The sequence below is a fragment of the Tauraco erythrolophus genome, chromosome 2 (genome assembly GCF_009769465.1).
Source record: "Tauraco erythrolophus isolate bTauEry1 chromosome 2, bTauEry1.pri, whole genome shotgun sequence".
Lineage (NCBI taxonomy): Eukaryota > Metazoa > Chordata > Aves > Musophagiformes > Musophagidae > Tauraco > Tauraco erythrolophus.
In genome coordinates, this window is record NC_141466.1 from 132,986,423 (window position 1) to 133,004,567 (window position 18,145).

The window sequence follows — 18,145 nt, forward strand, 5'->3', positions numbered from 1 at the left end:
CATCGCCAGCTCGCCTGCTGACGCTGCTGTCAGGATGTTGGCACTGGGGCTGTTGGGACAGCTCCTGAACAGTGCCTCTGGTTTCAGGGACTCGGGCTTCAAACCCGGTCTCTGCCAGAGGTTCCTTCTGTCTCCTTGAGTAGGGGTGTCACGTCACCCCAGCGCCCTTCCCGAAGAGTGGGGATAGTGGTGCTGCTTCTCAGCTGCAGGCCCGGGGTGGCGGCCGTTCCCTCACGTGCGCGCGATGCTCTGGGCTCAGTGCAGCCGGTAGGTGCTGGCGTTACTGCTGCAATAATAACTGGGATTTGAAACGGGAGGTGGCATGAAAGGTTCAGGCCAGCTCAGGTTTGTAAACGCGGGAGCGCGGGCGGTGGACGGATGAAGCGGCTGTGCGGGGGCTGTTCTGTGCCGCAGCAGGTGGCTCGGCTCCCAGCGTTGGGTGAACCCGGGTGCCAGTGCAGCCCGGCCGACGGGCTCGCACCCACGTCCCTGCCCGGGCCTGCGCCCAGAGGCGCGGTGGTTACGGCACCCGCGGCACCTCTGCCCCCGCCCGCCCCTGCACAGGAGCAGCTGGGAAGGGCAGGTGGAGCGAGCGGCTGCTCACCCAGCAAAAAATTCAGAGCAGAGTGGGAGAAAGGGAGAAAAAACCCCCACCACGATGGGAATCCTCCCGAGTTGGAGCGTATGGAACGCACAGGGCTGCCAGCGAGGGCCGCCCCCTCCTCAGACTGGGGACCCGCGGGTGCGAGGGGAGGGGGCGCTGGGTCGCCTGGGGTTTTCCAGCAGGTGATGGGGCCAGCCCCGGCGGTGATGCCGCAAGTGCCCGCCCGCCCCAGGCACGGCGAGCCCGGGCGGGGGCTGCCGCTGCGGCGGTGCGCGGCCGGGCGGGGGGCCGTGCCGCCGCGGGCGCCGGGACCGCTGTCCCCGGGACCGCTGTCCCCGCTGCGCGGGGCCCGGGCGGGGTCTCGGGGCGCGGCGGGGCGGCCCGCGGCCGGGCGGCTCCGGCTCTCCGCCCCCTCTCCGCCCAGGAAGCCGCCCCGGACGCCGGCGGCGGGGAGGGGGCTGGGGGCCGGCCGGGAAGTTTCGGCCCCCCGCCGGCCCCATCCATCCTCTCCCGTCCCCTCCCCTGCCGATCCCGCCTGGCCGCGCCCGCTGCCCGCGCCGCGCAGGGGCGGTGGGTCGGCCGCCGGCGCGCAGGCGGCGGGGGGCGGGCGGGGGCGGCGCTCGGCGCCCCGGCTGGGCTCGGCGCGGCGCGGCTCGGCGCGGCTCGGAGGAGCGGAGCGGCCGCGATGGGCGCCTCGGCGGCGGAGCGGCGGCGGCGGAGGCGGCGTGGGGAGCTGCTGCGGGGGCAGCTGGGCGCCCTGGCCGCCCTGGCCCTGCTGCTGGCCGGCTGCGCGGCCGGCCGCGGCGGTGAGTGTGCGCCGGGGCCGGGGGCCGCTGCGGGGGGCGGCGGGCGGCGGGCGGGGCCACCTGTGCCGAGGTGAGCCCTCCCGGGGCGCGGGGAAGGGGCGGCGAAGCCCGGGGGGGCCGGGGCGAGCGTGGGGCGAGCCGGGGCTTGCTCGGCCCGGGGGTCCGTGCCGGGGCCGGAGCCCTCCCCGGGCCGGGGCCGTGCGCGCTGGGGGGTGGCGGTGGCCCCCGGGAGAGGCGAGAAACTTCGCGGGAGCGGGTGCTGCAGCCGGGCAGCGCCGGCGGAGCGGGGCTCGGCGGGTCCCTGCCGGCTCCCGCGGGAGAGGTGCCGGCGGCGGGGTCCCCGCGGCGGGCGCGGCGCTCCGGTGCCGGCCGGGGCACCGGGCGCGCTCCTGTCCCCCGCGGCGGAGCCGCCCGCCGCGACCTGCCCGCGGCCGCGGGGAAGCGGCAGCCGCGCTCCCGCTGCGGAGGGTTGCGGGGCGGTTTGCGTGGGCTCCCGTGCCCGTTCGGGGAGGAGGAGGGTTGCGGAGGAGCGACGCGCTCGGTCCGGGGTGCTGAGCGGCGGCTCCCGCCTCGTTCCGCCGGCGGCTGTGCGGAGGGGGTGGTAGCAGGCGATTTGTATTTTGCGTTGCAAATATGTGAGGGTAAGCAGAATTTACGCAAGGCTTATTTTCCTTTAAGTGAAGGAGAGCGTACTGCTCCGTGACTTGAATTTGCTTTTTAAATAAACAGACATGTCTTAGGGGTTTCGCGGTGTCCAGCATGGTGTAAGGAATGCTCTCATGTTTAGGAAAGAGCACAAACACCAGCTAACACTTGAACACGTTTTTTTCTATTGAGTATAACAACGCTTGGGTGGGTGGGTTTTTAAGATTTGGAACTTTAACGGCCTTAAATCAGTCGAATTTTCTTTTTTTAATGCACATATTCTAAAAGTTACACTTGTTTGTCATGAACGCAGTGATTACTTCTGAGAAGGGAGACCAGGAAAGACAGACATAAGCATCGTTGTAAGTAAACAGGGGTGTATGCGCGTACTTAAGTGTATTTAAGTCTACCCACACAGTATACGTGGATGTGCGACACTAATACCAGTCCTTCTTTTGCATAAACTCCATAGACCTTGGGTGAGAAGGTGCTTTCTCTGGCGTACTCTGCCTCTTGTGCTGGTGGGGCCAGACCTGTGCTCTCTTCCTGCTTTCTGTTGGTGGGAAACCGAGCTGTCTCCAGCCTCTTCTCCGTTGGAACAGACTGGCTGCTTGCTGCTTGCCTTTGCCACGTGACAAATTGTAGATTACACGGCAAAGGCAAATTTCAGACCTATTCTAAACGGTGCACAGGGTGCACACTCCTTTCTGACGGGTAGTGCGGGATTCCCATCCCATCCTTGAACATGGTTTTCCTGCTGATGCGAAAGGGAGCTCCGTCCGCTGAGTGAAGGTGGCACAGGCTGTAAAGGTCCGTGCCGCGGGTAAGTTTGTCTCTGCTTTGCTGGAACTGCCCAAAGCGTTGCCCATCCAGCACTGCTAACTTCGGTCAGGCTCTTGCCGTTTTGCTTCAGTTCGGGAGAGTCTCTTGCATTGTTTGTGATCAGAGTTAGCTTAAAATTAATCTGAGAGCTGAGAAATAGCGTTTGATGCAACAGACACGGCACCCCGGGTGTCTGCAGAGCCGGGAGTGACAATGGGAAGAATCGATTCACAGGTGGAAATTTTTCCACAGCGCCCGCTGCATCCGCCGCCTCTCCGTGGGACCTGAGCGACTGGGCTCTCCTGGGAACCTCGCTGGCAGCCGACAGCCTGACGCTCTCTGCAGTTCATGTTTGAGTCATGATTAGACAGGAAGTGGAAAGACATATTTTGATTTGGGATTTAAATATTTTTGCCGTGTAAAGATGTGTGGTTTAAGATCAAATGTGAACTTTTGACTCAACTGCAGTGCCTGTATATCAAATGGCATCTCCTCTCCCACTCTCGTGGTTGGGGGGCAGGAGGGGGCAGCTGGACTCTGCGCTTCGAGGGCAGTTTTAACCATCAAGGGGATGTGGCGTTTGGAGTAACGAACTGGGGGCTTTGGCTCAGCAGTTTACGTGGCTTACGGGCAGCTCTCACATCCTTGATGCCAGTGAGACTGACGGTGGTGTGAAGCTGGGCGTGGGCGTCGCTGGGTGCAGCGGAGACCCTGGAGCAATGGCTGCTCCTGTGGAGCCTTTGCATCAAGGTGCAATCCAGCCCGACAGCCCTCGGCTTCAATCACCTTTTTAAATGATAATATAATATGATATTTAACCTTCTCACTTTTAACGCTGCTGTTTTTCCTGGTCAGTCCGCTTCCCCTCGGCCACCGTCTCTGCCACGGCCCGGATCCAGAGGAGCACGGCTTTGTGAGGCACGGGTGGCCTCTGTTTGCAGAGGGGTTCGAGGTGCCGAAGCCTCGTTCGGAAGGTGGATGCACTTGCATCAACCCACAAGAAATAGGCCAGAGCTCTTCCTGAAGAGGCAGGTAACCACGGAGTTTTAACTGATAAGCCATCCATAGTGGGCAACTCTGGAGGACAGGGCACAAGATCCGGGTTTCTGTTCTGGTGGCTCCGGCTGCTTTTCTGGATGCCTTCACCTCTCCGTGTCTCACTTGGCTGGGTCTCTAAAACGAGGCCTCCTTTTCAAGTCGCTTTGAGATCTCCTGATGCTAAATGATGTGTAATAACAAAGTGTTATAACATTATAATGTTTACGTCAAGGTCATTGCAAAGACCTTCATATTCCACAAGGCTCAGGCTTTCAAACATGGATACAGTGCAAATCAAGCATAAATCCAAGTTCACAAAGTTCGTCCGGGCAGCGAACGTACAGCTGGGGTGCCTCTTTCTCTCTTCCAGGCAGTGTAAGTCCGTGGTTGTGCTCTGACATCAAGGAAATCACACTGGTAAATAAGAGCTGTAACTGAGATCAAACACAACTCTGCAGACCCAAAATACAGCTCCAGCCACTGGACTGCCATATGCTCTTCATTCTGCTGAAGGGGACTGGAGGTAGAGGAAAGTTACAGAAACGTCTCGTTAACTTGAATAGTGTGAGCTGCTTCCAGAACTCTGACTCTGCTGTCCGTGCAGAAAAAGCCAAACAAAGCGTGAAGTTTTCTTTTTTTTTTTTTCCCCTCCCCCCCCATCAGTGTGACTCTTAAATTCTCTCTTGTAAAGAGAGGGAGGAGTGGAGAAAAGAGATTCCTTCATTGTACGAAACCATCTTCCAAACTATGATGATTCAGGTTTTTCAAGGGAGGCTTCTGAGTCAGGCTTTGTACCAGTTTGCTGTCGTGGACGGGAAAAATAGCAGGGACATCAGTCAGTGGGTTTTGTCTTCTCTTCTTTCTGTGTGCCTGTGTTTTTGGCAGGACGGTAAGGAAAAGCTGGGTCTGATTCTGCAGCCCTTACTCACGGGGATGGGCACATCCAAGCAAATGGAGCTGCCTGCGTGATTCAAGTGTGGAAGATTTGGGTTGCTTTTAAGTCTTGTTTTAACTTGACGCGAGTGAAGCGTTCGGAACGGCGGAGCAAGGCCTGCCAGGTGCGTTTGGATTAGCTCTGAGACTTACTCCAAATCCAAAGCTCTGGCTGTTTTCCCAGGACTGGTGGGTGCCTGATCCTTCCTGCGGGCTGCAGAGGGTCGAGCACATCCTTGTGACAGTAACACACTTAGGAAAAGCCTCCGAGTGATCCTGGGTGGCACGGTGGGAGATGGGGAGCAGGGATGCCAGCGTGTCCGCCTTCTGCCCCGCGCCAGTTGGAGGAGCTCACAAGGCTGGAGTGAACCCTACAGGCTCTCTCCTCCTGACCACGTCGTCGCGGGCACTGCCTCACAGGGCTTTTCCTTACCAGTCTCCGTACTGCCAAAACAGCCTTGAAGAACCTTGGTGTGACAGATCCTGGTCCTCTAGCTGGGAATTGGGTGAAAACTCCCTGATTTCGTTTGAATGTTTTGGTTTGCGCAAACTGAGAAACCCAAACCCAACTTCAGAGGTCACGCAATGAAAGCACGAAAGCCGTTGTTTTCCTCACCTCTCCAGTGAGGCGTAATCCGACCTTCAGCGAGAGTAATCCTAGCCCAGATGTAATGCTGGAACCACTGGACCCCTGGATGTGGGAATTTACCCTCATAAACTAGGGAGAGGTGTCAGGCCAGAGCGTGGTATGTGACCTCTTTGGCAGGGAGCTTGTTTGGCCTTGCAGGAAATGACTTGTTCATTTATTTCGTACTTGCTCAAGGTCCCGCACCAACAGCCGGCAGGGAGGGAGGTCTTCTCTCGAGCAGCTTACGGCGCGGGGAACGGCAGGGACGAGGCACGCGCCTGTGCTTGGAAGGAGTGTGGGGGAAGGCGCTTACAGGTGTGCTCGACTCTCAGCATCTGCTTACGGCAGGGACAGAGCAGGGCTTGGGCAGCCGTGGAGCTGTGCTGGCTTCAGGCTATCCCTGAAGAGCTGCCTTAAAAGCGTCCAAATCGCCGTACCTGCCAGTGTTTGGCATCCACTTAATTAAAATGTTATGGAAGCGCCGGGATGTGTGCCAGGCTGGTCAACTTGCCAAAGTTGGGTGCCTGAGGTAGACTCCGGCATGGCACCTGAAATCCCAGGATCCTGCTTCTCAGGATGTAGGATGCTGGGCTTCGGCGGAGCATGAAGGCAAAAGGTTGCCAGCCTTGCCAGCTGTTCATAACCAGGGTGAACATGAGGTGGCGAGACGGTGAGCGGCAGGAAAACTCAACAGTCGCTGTTTCTTCAGTGCCCGCTACGGGAAGGCGGCGCGTGGCTCCGCGCCTGCCTGCGCCCGTCTGACCATAAGTGCTCGGTCCTGCCCTGCCTGCTGCTGGTGGCTGCCCGGCTTGGTGGCCACCCCACTCGGTGGCCACCCTGCTCCCTGCCTCCCTTTGCCTGCGCTCTGGCGTTTCGCTGAGTGTTTTCGCAAGCTAACCCAGCAGAAAACTTGCCCGGGATAAATAAAGGAAGTTTTCTGCCAAATGAATGCACCAACATGGCTCCGTAAGGAGTCGTAACAAGCCGGGGATGGAGAGCCCTTGGGCTGTGTCCTCCTCTCTTGATGGCAACTCTGTGGTGGCTAGAAAAGGAATTTTTTTTTTTCGTTTTCTCTTTTTTCATCTGGTTTCTGTGCCTTTTGGAGTGGTTCACGTTACCCTTGCTAGCTTTCCTGTCCACAAGGAAGCATAGAAAATTTAGCTTTTGTAGAGGCTTCACTAAGGTGAGACTTGAAGCAAAGAGCCAGGTTTCATGGAAACCTGTCACCAAAAACTTCAGTGTGTTGCTTTCCCAAATGAAAACCACATGGGGTTCATGGAGCACAGAGCCTGAGGGATGCATCTTGTCACTGCCGTCACTTAGAAGCCAGAGCGACTTCTTCAGGCAATTTCTGCCAAAAGGCAGGTTTCTCCCGCGGTACGCCGTGCCGCGGTGGGAGCCGCCCCGGGCTGAGCGTTGCCACCTGTGCCAGGCATGCTGTGTTTTACAGCGGGCGTCCAGGCGGCTCCGTTGCAGTGGTGCGTTTTTGTGAGAACACAAAAGGCGTTTGCTTTTTCCAGCCGTGTCTTCCGTGTCCTTCTCTAGGCCGGTCTTTAAGCATGGGATTTTAAAAAGTGCTGGGGGTTTTCAAAAGCTTCGTTCTGCTCCGGGTTTTACCTTTAATAGCACCACGAGTCAAGTCAGACCAATGCCAAGAACTGTTGGTAACCTCATCTTAATTGTTTTTTCCGCTGCTGTGGCTTTATGGGAAGAAGCCGTGGGCATGCCCAGGTGTGGGCAGGATGTTTGTAGTCCTGCTGCTTTCATCATCCTGTCCCGTAGACAGATGTAAGGTTACACGGTGAGTAAACCTCTGTGGCTGATCTGCTGCTGCCTTGCTCGCAGCATCAAAGGGGGATCCTGAAAGCAGTACGTGTGTGTGATTTGCAGCTCATGAATGGACTCTTGGCTGACCCTGAAGGGATGAAGGTGTTTTACCTCCGCCTCTCCGTGGAATTGTGGCTGGACTGTCAGACTCTCCTCCAGCTCCGAGCAGCCTGTCCGTGCGTTATTTACTGCCAAGGGCACCCTGGCTCTGGAGTCTGCAGTTCGCTACTCGGAACCCCAAAGGGGTGGTTCCCTCACCCTTTATCTTGTCTCCCGGCAAAGTTTACATCATCTTTTCTTGCGTCGTCTTCCACAGAAGGTCGAGTCTCCTCAGCAGTCGCAAAAGCGCTCGTGCAGGCGGGACTTAGATCTGATTTTTGAGCTTGGAGGTTGACAGCAGCAGAGCTGCCTTGATACGGAGATGGCCATGGGATAAGCCCGCTGTACCTGGGGATTTGGGAGGGTCTTCAGGCCTCCATCGCTTTGGCAATGACATCAAAGGAGCCCCTGTAGGACATTAAATACATGCAGTCAACGTGCTCGTACATAGGACGGCTGGATTTCAGCTTGACACTCGGATTTGAAAGCAAAAGGGGCACAATCTCTAGGTGCTAAGCTCTTCCTTAGGAGCAGGCTGAGAGATCTCTGGAAATGAGGGGATTTCTCTGTGTGTTTGATTGTTGAGGGGTAAGGAAGGACAAGGAAGGAGAGGGAGCGGGATGGGACGTTGCATCCAGTGGCGAGGGCTGGTGAAGTGAAGGCCACAGTAACTGGAGACAGCTCCAGGGTGGAGTAAAAGCTGAAGCTTGATGTGGACTGAAGATGTCGAAGCTGAATTTTTTTGGTGGTATCCCTGAGACTAGGAGCACTGCACAAGGACTCTGGGGAGAGGTCCTGGGTCTCGTTCTTCTGAAAAGAGGGAGGCGTTGAAGAGGAGTCCAGATGTGGTGTCCAGGGAGAAGGCTGTGTGGGACAGTAGTCGCTGGGACTTCATTTGCCTTTTACGGACTTTTTTGGCTAACAGGGACTGCTGCAGAGGTGGGGACGGATGTCATCTGCCTACAAGCTTTGCCTGTGGGAAGCAAACAGTCCCAAAGTCCTGTCTGGGACCCGGCAGCTGCCTGCAGGCGCAGAGGAGAGGGGTGCAGGAGCGTGCCTGCCGTCCTGCCCCGTGCCATCCCCCTGCCCAGCTCTGCCAGCTGCCGTGGGCGCACTGGGTCGTGGGCGCCACGCCGCTGGGCACGAGCGTCTGCGTGGGGAAGGGGACAGACCTTTCATCGAGGAGTAATGCTCTTGTGCACAGGGGAGTGTCGGCACTGGTTTGGAGACACAGATTTCGTTGGTTTGGAACATTCCTTTGCCGAGCTACGAGCCGAGCAGCTGCACCACAAGGCTGAGACCCACCATCTGGTCTGACCTTTCTGTACCTCCAGTAGCGTGTGCGGTACTTTGGCCGACAGCCGTGTTTGTGTGTCCATAGGCAGTTGGGCCGTGATCCAGGGGGAGCACTCGGCTTGCGACGTGTGAAGTAACATGGTTGACTGCAAGTGGGCTCGTGTGTGTACGAGGGCAACCAGATCTCCTTCCTCACTCGAGCCGTTCCTCAGTCCGCTGCCTTTTCAGAGGAAACGAGGCAAGTAGGCATGTCCTCAAATGGCAAAGTAGCGAAACTGAGATATGAGAGGAGTTTGCGGGGCTCTCCCAGCCCTAGAACGACGGAGCTCCAGATGGAGCACGGATCCGGAGATGGGTGTATGCATCGGTCCACAGCGTGCTGACGCGTCCCTATGGATCAACCCGGGTGGTCTCTTGCAGCCCCGCGGTGGCCGAGGAATGAGAAGCGCGCAGCAGGGATGTTCTGTGGGAGGGCAGTATGGCTCATCTGTGGTGGTGGTGGAAGAGAAGGACGTTGTTTGGATGGTGCTGAGCGTGCTCTTCTAAAGAAAGCTTTGGTGTGCCGAGGCTCGTCCTCGGTGTTGGCTCCTGCAGCAGGCATCACCTCTCAAATGAGCACTGCAAACAGATTTTAGTGGCTCAGTAAGGAAAGAGCCTGCTACTGTCCACTAGAAGAATCTTTTTGATATGCAAGCCAAAACCGTGCTAACTGAACGGCAAACAACGGAAGGGTCTGCTATTAACATAATTCTCATTCAGAGATAGACTTGGCTGTTTTCTTTCCCTAAGATGGCCAGAACATCCTGTAACATAAAGCAGGAGGAGAAGCGAGCCTTACATGGGCATTCCTTTCTGCTCTGAGAAGATCTGCCCTCCAGTTCTCAGTGCACCTCTTTGTGATAGTCCGTTTGTGTTTTCTTTCCAGCGCGCAGGGAAAATGGGACAGAAACTCTTTCAAACGAACATTGCGTGCACTGAGACAGGACAACAGTTCAGTTTAGGGGAAACAAGAACGGAAGTCAATTGACTTTACACACAACGATGGGTACCGACAGGCTCGTAGCATTTGATTTCTGCTGTTAAAAAAGAGTAGGTCTGTGTGATGCGCAACAGCGCGGGGTGGTGGCAAGTAGAAAAGAGCTGTTAAATGCCTTTCGTGCTCGTTAGGTGTCACGCAGGACAGGAGCTGGTGAGGATTCTGTCCCTGATCCTACTTGACGTACACGTCCTGCTCTGTTCTCTGCAGAAGGGTGCCCTGGTGCTGCAGAGCCCTGCGGGCAGCAGCCTCCACCAGACTGCACAGTGAGAAGCCACCGCATTGACCGGGTTCCCCAGAGGCCTCCTAAGGACGGAGCTGCCGCACAGCAGGTGGACTGGTCCCTTGGCGTAACCAACGTGCGGTACCATCCTCGAGATCTTTTGCATCTTGGGTCTACGTGAGCAGAGACCCTCCTGCCACAGTACTGAGCGTTCTGGCCTGTGCTGGGGCTCTCAGAAGTCCTGTTTGAAAACTGCGCTGAAAAGATCCTTGTCCCAAAGAGCTTCCTTCCAACGCAGCGAGCTGTCGTGTCCAGCTTGCTTGTTCGTGGTGTGCTTGTTCGACAGGTTGCATCGCTTGTGCTCACGGCGAGGTGTTGCTTGCTCTGGGCTCCTCAGAGCAGTGTTGCTGGAGAGCAGGGAGAAGGAGAAGAGAGGCGATACTTTAAAAAAACCCTTAAGTTAATTTTACTGCTGACACAGTGAAATAAATGATGAGTTTCATGTTCTTTGGATTTATTCTTGCGCTAAATCAGAGGAGGCAACAAATCAAGCTTGCTCAGGAGCGGAGGAGTTTTCCAAGAACGTAACTGAGTAATGTAAAAGCCTCGAGTCGGAAAACGATCCAAGGCGAGGCGGTGGGAGCACTGCCGTGGCGTTGCTGGGAGGTGGTCAGGATGTTCCGGGGGGAAGGCCGATGGACTGGGAGACCTCAGGAGCCATCGTCATACGGACTGTGTAGCTGATGTCATACCTCCCACGGGGGTTAGGGCCGTGGGGACGGAGCCGATGCCGTGTCCAGGGTGAGGGAGGTCTGTACTTACTTGACAGGTACTTTCTTGAAGGTTTACCGGGGGAACGAGTGGCTGTGTGGTTCCCAAATGCTGCTTTCCAGGGCAGCCGTGCCACACACCACACCGGACCCAACCGTGGGCAGCCCATGGCCCAGTGGTGTCCCCTGAAGCAACACAACCTCCTGGTTTCCCTTCCTCTCCCAGATTTCCTGAGCGTCAGGCGTTTGGCGAGATGAAACACGTTCCTCGTGGGTCACAGTGCCCCAGGCCCATTGGTGTAGGATGAGACCAAGGAGGAACCTGGAGGTGTGCGCTGAGATCCCTCACCAGTTACCGTCACGGGCAAACCGGACTCGACTTGGGGAAGTTAATTTAATTTTTCACTAATCAAATCAGAGTAGGATAATGAGATATAAAAACTAAATCTTAAAACACCTTCGCCCACCCCTCCCTTCTTCCCAGTCTCAGCTTTACTCCCAAATTCTCCACCTTCTCCCCACAGTGGCACAGGGGGACGGGGAATGGGGGTTGCGGTTGGTTTGTCACACGTTGTCTCTGCCGCTCCTTCCTCCTCAGGAGGAGGAATCCTCATACTCCTCCCCTGCTTCAGCCTGGGGTCTCTCCCACGGGAGACAGTTCTCCACAAATCTCTCTGATGTGAATCCTTCCCATGGGCTGCAGCTCTTCACACACTGCTCCAGTGTGGGTCCCCCACAGGGTGCAGTCCTTCAGGAACAGACTGCTCCAGTGTGGGCTTCCCACGGAGTCACAAGTCCTGCCAGCAATCCTGCTCCAGCCTGGGCTTGTCCTTCCATGGAGCTACAGGTCCTGCCAGGAGTCTGCTCCAGTGCGAGCTCTGCACAGCGTTGCAGCCTCCTTTGGGCATCCACCTGCTCCGGTGTGGGGTCCTCCGCAGGCCACAGGTGGTTCTCTGCTCCACCGTGGACCTCCATGGGCTGCAGGGGCACAGCCTGCCTTGCTATAGTCCTCACCACGGGCTGCCAGGGAATCTGCTCTGGTGCCTGGAGCACCTCTGCCCCTCCTTCTGCACTGACCTTGGTGTCTGCAGCGTTGTTGCTCTCCCATGTTGTCACTCTTCTCTCCAGCCACAATTGCTATTGCACCGCAACTTTTTTTCTCTTCCTAACTATGTTATCGCAGAGGTGCTACCACCATCACCGATGGGCTTGGCCTTGGCCAGCAGTGGGTCCATCAGACACGGGGGAAGCTTCTGCAGCTCCTCACAGAAGCCACCCCAGTAGCCCCCCTGCTACCAACACCTTGCCATGCAAACCCAGTACACTCAGGCAAGGTTGTGTCTTGCACGGATGGATCTTGAGGAAGGAATTAGTCGTTTTTCATCTCTATTTAGATCCTGTCTAGAGTTTCCCAGTCTTAGGAGCTTCCTGTGACGAAAAGCACAAGGTCTGGTGACTCCCGATCCCCTGCTGAAATCCAGCGTTCCTGTGGGAGGGTGTTGGGCGTTCCGCTCCTCGGTGCCGTGAAGCAGCACTCCGACACGCCGCTGGTGATGAAAGCAAGTTGAGAGAGAAATTTGAGAAGGTTTTGGAAAGATAATGAAATTTAAAGGGAGAAGAATGAAAAAAAGCGTCAGTCCCCACCCATTATTATGTGCTAAAGTTAAAATCCTTGGGAATTTTGCATCAGCTCATGCATAGCAGACTGTAAAACGAAACGACAGCAGTGGTGGTTTTGTTTTTAAAGCCTTGATCATAAGGCTATTTTTAAAAACATAACAAAGGCTTTTTGTCTTGTTTTAGTGGAAACCACGTATTTTCCAAGGGAAGCTCGAGCTCTGTTCATCCCGCTACCTGTTGCTTACGTGCGCGTTCCCACGGCGGCTGGTGAGCAGGGCCGGTGGCGGTCGCAGCGCCGTTTGGGGAGGGAGGCTGAGGACCCGCGGACCGCACGGCCGGAGTCTCGGAGTGTTTGAATTGACTCTGGTGGCACGGTGCCAGCTGACACCAGCTGAGAATCTGGACAGAACAACTTGTCCAAGGTCACCTCACGGGCTGAGAGCAGAGCAGTGGGTTGAACCCGGGTCTGCGGAGTCTCACGTCGGGGTGAATGACGGGTGCACACCGCGCCGCGGAGGGTCCCGCCGTGCTCACAGCCCTATAAAGGAAGGGCAGCGTCAAACGCGTGGTCCGGGTATGGCGTGGAGTATGGCCCTTCTGTGCCAGGATCTCTGGGTAAACATAGAAACTTCCCCCACAGTATTATTTATTTCCTTAAAATACTTCGGAAGGTTCAAGTTTGGGATTTTACTAGGAAGGTGCCCTTCCTCTGTGCGAGCTCTGGGCTGGGCTCGTTTCTCGGAGGAGAAGGGCTGGGGTGCTGCTGCGCCGCTCGTGCCTTGTGCCCGTTTCGGCTCGTCCCCGCCGTCGTGGCTCCCGTGCCAGCGGGTGGGAAGCGCTCCCCGGGGGCACCGAGTGAGCGCGGTGGGCGGTTGGGCAGGGAGTGCCTTCGCAGCGCCAGGGCGGGCTGCCGCCCCGCGACCCGCAGGGGAGGCTCTGCAAGCTCCAGGGGAGGCTCGGCACAGAAACTGCCCCTCGACACGTTTCAGAAGCTTCGTGTGCTGGTGTCACACGTTTGAGGGCCAGGCTAGAATCCGTTGAAGCCCATGATAGTTTTCTCTATTGATTTCAAGGGTGACAAAGATCCTATTCTTTGAGTCCTCAATTGATTTTGGAATGAGGTTTTCATTAAATTCTTTTCAAAGATGGGCATGACATGTTTCTTCTTCTTGCTTTCCATGTTTCTGAGTATTGAGATGGCATCACAGACCGCAATCTTCCTTGTGCTGTTTTCTCCATGGGGGGAAGGGGAAGGATGGGAAAAGCCTGTTCTAGCTTTGGCCATCTGGAGTTGCTCCCTAAGGTCTGTTTGCTCAGGCTTGGGTCAGGGGTTTGCGGCGCACCTCTGCGCCGTCGCACCATGTCCCTCTCCCCGCCCTGCTCAGAGGCTCCCGGTGTGAAGCAGATGTTTATGGGTCCATGCTGGACTTGTACCACTCAGATCCCTCACGGCATCGGGCTCGCTGTGGTTCCAGGGCTGACCCGCGTGCTCAGCACGGCAGAACTTGGGGTCGCAGTGTTTCACCAGCAGACAAACTCCTCTGAAGTGTGAGATTTCCCAGTGTGGATGCCAAACACACGAGTTAGTTCCGGTGAGCCAGCGAAGTTGCACAAAATGTGAGCGTTAATGATGATTGCGTTTTTTTCCTGTACATTAGCAGGGCTCTGCAGAAAAGAGCTGAAGCTGGCGTTTCCAAAATCACAGTGTGTTTCCTACATGAGCTGAAATGTGGGAATTTACAAAGTGCTTCCTCATTGTGTCTAGAGATTCTTTTCTTTTTCCTTTCCTCTTTTTTTCTCCCCAACCCTTGAAAAGCGTATTCGTTAGCCATCGTGTTGGTATGGATGTGGGAGCGAGAACGGGTGGCCCATGTTAAAACGCAGGCTCTGCCAGCAGGGATGCACCGGGCTGAACAGCCAGGCTCTTGCCAGAGGGTGTCCCACAGATGGTTTCCTCAGGTGGCATGGTGGAAAGTGTCCCCATTAATGGTCCAGAGGAGGATGAGATGAGCAGGACAGTCGCCGTGTCCTCCCTGCCCCCGTACCCAGTGTTGGCATTACACGTGTCCTCCCCAGGGGCAGCAGGCAGCTGGCCCCTCTGGGCTGGGGTGAGCCAGGTTGGTCTGCGGGGATGGAGGAGCTGGAGGAGGAAGGGACAAGGGACAACCTGAGATGGCTTGGTGGTGACAGCTGTTGACTGGGAGAACAGCTGTGCAGGTGCTCCGAGGTCAGGAGACCGTGGGAGGCAGGAGAAGCCCAGGGGTTCTGGTGTGATGAGCCTTGGCTCGTGTCCTCAGCGTGGAGGAGAACAGAGGTGACAGCATCCGGTGGTGCCACTCCGTGAGAAGAACCCGCTGTGGGTTGGGAGCCACGGCAGGACGCGTCCGGCGGCATCCCGGCAGACAAAGCGAGCAATTTTACTGCGGCTGATCAAAGTGTGCCTGCCTCCGGTTCTGTGCGTCCCACGGCTGGTGGGCTTCGTCCCTCGCTTTCCTGATGACCAGATTTATCTCTAGATGTGTTTACTTACTTCTAGTAAATATAAGAGAGAGATGTCCTGGGGCTTCTATGTATATTTGTCTGTAATTAAGGTAGGATTAATTGCTTAAAATTATTTTTAAGGGCCTGTTAGGAGATCAGCAGATAGGAGCATGGGATAAAACGCGTAATGAATACATGGTGTTATAAATAATGGACGCAGCCAGTGCACAGGCATCCCTGAAAGGTAATAGCTCTTTCAATATTTAATTAAGCGGGTACCATAGGGAAAACACTCCGTGTCACCGAGGTAATTTTCAGCTTGGCTTAGTGACACAGAGATCGCTCTGAATGAGGGCAGAGACCTGCACGCAGCTGGGACCCTTGGTGGGCACAGTTCATGGTGATCATAGGGAGGTTGGCCGGAGAGCTGGTGAGAAGGGACAGTGTTGAGGGTCGATAAGGTGGAGGTTCTGGTGGCACCTGGAAGATTTGCTGGAGCTAGTGCTTTGCTTGCTTACTTAGGATGGAGTTGCTGATCTAGCAGCATACGAAGGTTTGTGCTTCTGTCCACCTTGTAGAAGAGCCAGACTTGCCAAGAGGGCACCTGATGGACGTTCGCTCCTGCTCTTGGAGCCCGTTGGCGTGCAGCTAGCTTGCTGTGGCAGCTCCAGACCAGGTCCGCATGCTGGCCAGCGGCAGAGCCCAGGGCTTAGCCAAGGACCACACACACCCTGGCGCGGCTGAAGCGCTGTGTGTGGGACATGAGCCCTCACGGCCCGTCCTGAGCTCCTCGCTGTGACTTTCTGTGGCTCCTGCCATCTGGTGCTAATTTTAGCCCCACACACTGGGAAGGAAAGAGATGCATTAGTGCAGGGAATTCAGTTTCATAGGGAAGGGGGCGCAGCATCAGCTGCGAGGCCAGCGGCTGCCCTTCCGCATGTTCCTGTCTGCGATAGAAGTTGAGTCTCCTGGGTTTTCTGACCAGGTGCAGAAAAAGGGGAAGCGCTGCCCATCCGCAGGGCCTGAATTCACGCCGGGGTCCCTGACCGCTCCTTTCACGGTTCCCATCTCCTCCCCGCGCTAATTCCTGTGTGCTTTGTCCCGGCTCCCGCGCTGGCTCCGCTGCAGCTGTACCCGTGCCGGCGGGTCGGTGAGCACGACGCCCCGTGCAGCGCCTGGGAGATGCGTGAGGGCTGCAGAAGTCCCACCCGCCCTTGGCGTATCCCTCCAGGTCTCTCGGTGGGCTTTCCTGCCTTCCCTTTCCTTGTCCGGCTGGCGGTGAGCTTTCCCGAATTTCACCGCGGGTAAGGCGTGCTTTTCGGGAGCAAATCCAGATTCAGTGCCGTGCGGCAGAGTTAGTATCAGCGCCCGGGAATTCTGTGGGGCTGAGCCCCTGTCTCCGCGTTGCAAACTGCCTCCCGTGTTCCCAGCGCCGTGGACACAGTAAATAATAACGATTAAACAAGTGACAGTTACAGATTCATGTAGTGTCGTTGCAGGGAAGCACAAGGGGAAAAGAGTTGTAAGGGAAAGGGAAGGGAGAAATAGTCTTCTTCGCTTGAAAATCATGTTTGTATTGAAATCGGACACAAAAGCTCCCTTTTCCCTCTTGCTTTTGTTTATTGTTTGCAAGATCCAGTTTTTCCTTTATCTTTTGTGGAGGAAAGCATGGAAAAAAACCTTCTTCTGCTCTTTTGTTACGGCTCCTCTATCATCAGACCGTTCTGGTGTTTAGACACCAGACTGGGAGCCAGGGCTTACGACAGTCTTTTTTTTCTTTTTTTCGTTCTTCCCTGAAACAGGGGGCTTATTTTTAGTGCTCGCAGCACCCGGCTTGCTGGAGGGACACAGCAGGCCTGTGCCAGCCATCATCGCGGGAGGGTCACGTTCACGGGGGCAACAGGCTCCATGCCCACTCTCGGTGCGTTTCTCCGATCCATTCCGTTTGTGGCCATTTGTTCCTTCTCTGCAGCCCATGAGTTGTGGCAGCCCGGGGGCCATCTCCATCCGGGCAGCCAGCGCCAGGCTCCCAGCTTCAGCCTCGCTGCGGCGGTGCGGAGGCTCTGGTAGGAGCTGGCATGGAGCCATGGGAAAGGCACCGAGGAATCGATTCTGCCCAGGTTCTGCCCTTCCTCGTCTGAGGAACTCGCCGTGCCGTGGGTGGATTTACACCCTTTGGACTGGTATCCTGAGCTGTCTGTTGTCTGTTCAGGTGGCGGAGATTGCCAGGATTGCTCCTTGTTCCTTGGCCGCAGCTGAGAAAGGGCATGTCTGTCCGGGGCAGCGTGGGCGCAGGCTGAGCCGCCCCGTCCCTCTCCACAGGGCGCTCGTCCCCGGAGCCCTGCCCTGCCCGCGGCGCTGGCTGGGACTTGGACACATTCGGCCACGGACCCCGCAGGGACTGCTGCCCTCTGGTACCTTCTCGGGAGGCACCGCTCTCGGATGTGGGGTCCTTTTGGCCCTCGCTCCGCAGCGAGTCCTGCTGATCTTTGGGGGGGGGAAGCAAGTGCAGGCAGCGGGCCCTCGGCTTGCAGGGTGAGCTCAGTGCTGATTGTTCAGGCCACGCTGCAAGGGTGATGCTTTTAATGTATTTTAGAATTTAACTGGGAAAAAGTCATGGTTTCTTTTCTTTTTGGGGGGGGCGGGGGAAGAGCTGCTGTGTTTCTTTTCCCAGCATGTCTTTATGACTAAATTTTCAGGCTAAATTTAATTCTGTAGAATTATATTTAGCTAAAAGTGTGAAAGAGGACAAACCAAACCAAAATAAAATACTTTATTCCTGGTTGACTAAAATATTTCATCTAACCCAAAACCGTCTTTCCTCCCACCGTGTCAGCTCAGAATTAGGAGAGGAATGCGTAAGTGTGGGGGAAGGAGCCATTGAATGTTCAGCTCCTAAACAAAACCCACCCAATCAAACCCCAAGTGTTTGCCCCTGTCATGTTGGGTTGGAATACAACTCATTTTTCACTGCTTTTTAACGGGTAAATGTCTCCTCCAGAGAAGCAGGCTTTCACTGCGACACGTTACCCAAGCCTTCCGAGAGGCAAGGAGCTGGGATCTGTTCGGTAGCAGCGAGGATCTCAATTATTGCTTTTTCAGCCGTGGCAGCTCTTGATTTCCAGGTTCAAGCAGCCACCGGATCTCAGAACTGTATGAAAAGTAGCACTGTTACTCGTGGAAGATCAATTTTAGGTTATTTTTAATTCATTGTTGCTAATTTTTTCTTTGTCACCTACCATGGAGAAAGAGAATTGTGATGCGTGAGCTCGATGCGGTAGCGTGGGGTGACCTGGGTGACTCGCGGTGCAGCCGCC

At 56.1% G+C, this 18,145-nt stretch overlaps 1 protein-coding gene across 1 annotated transcript in view; it reads left to right on the forward strand.

Annotated features, from left to right (window-relative positions):
• Window positions 1-1,289: 1,289 nt before the first annotated feature.
• Window positions 1,290-18,145, forward strand: part of SLC24A3 (solute carrier family 24 member 3) — a 156,715-nt gene continuing 139,859 nt past the window's right edge. The window contains exon 1 of the mRNA XM_086626594.1: window positions 1,290-1,410. Within this exon, the coding sequence (XP_086482720.1) occupies window positions 1,290-1,410 (121 nt within the window). The remainder of the gene's footprint in view (window positions 1,411-18,145) is intronic.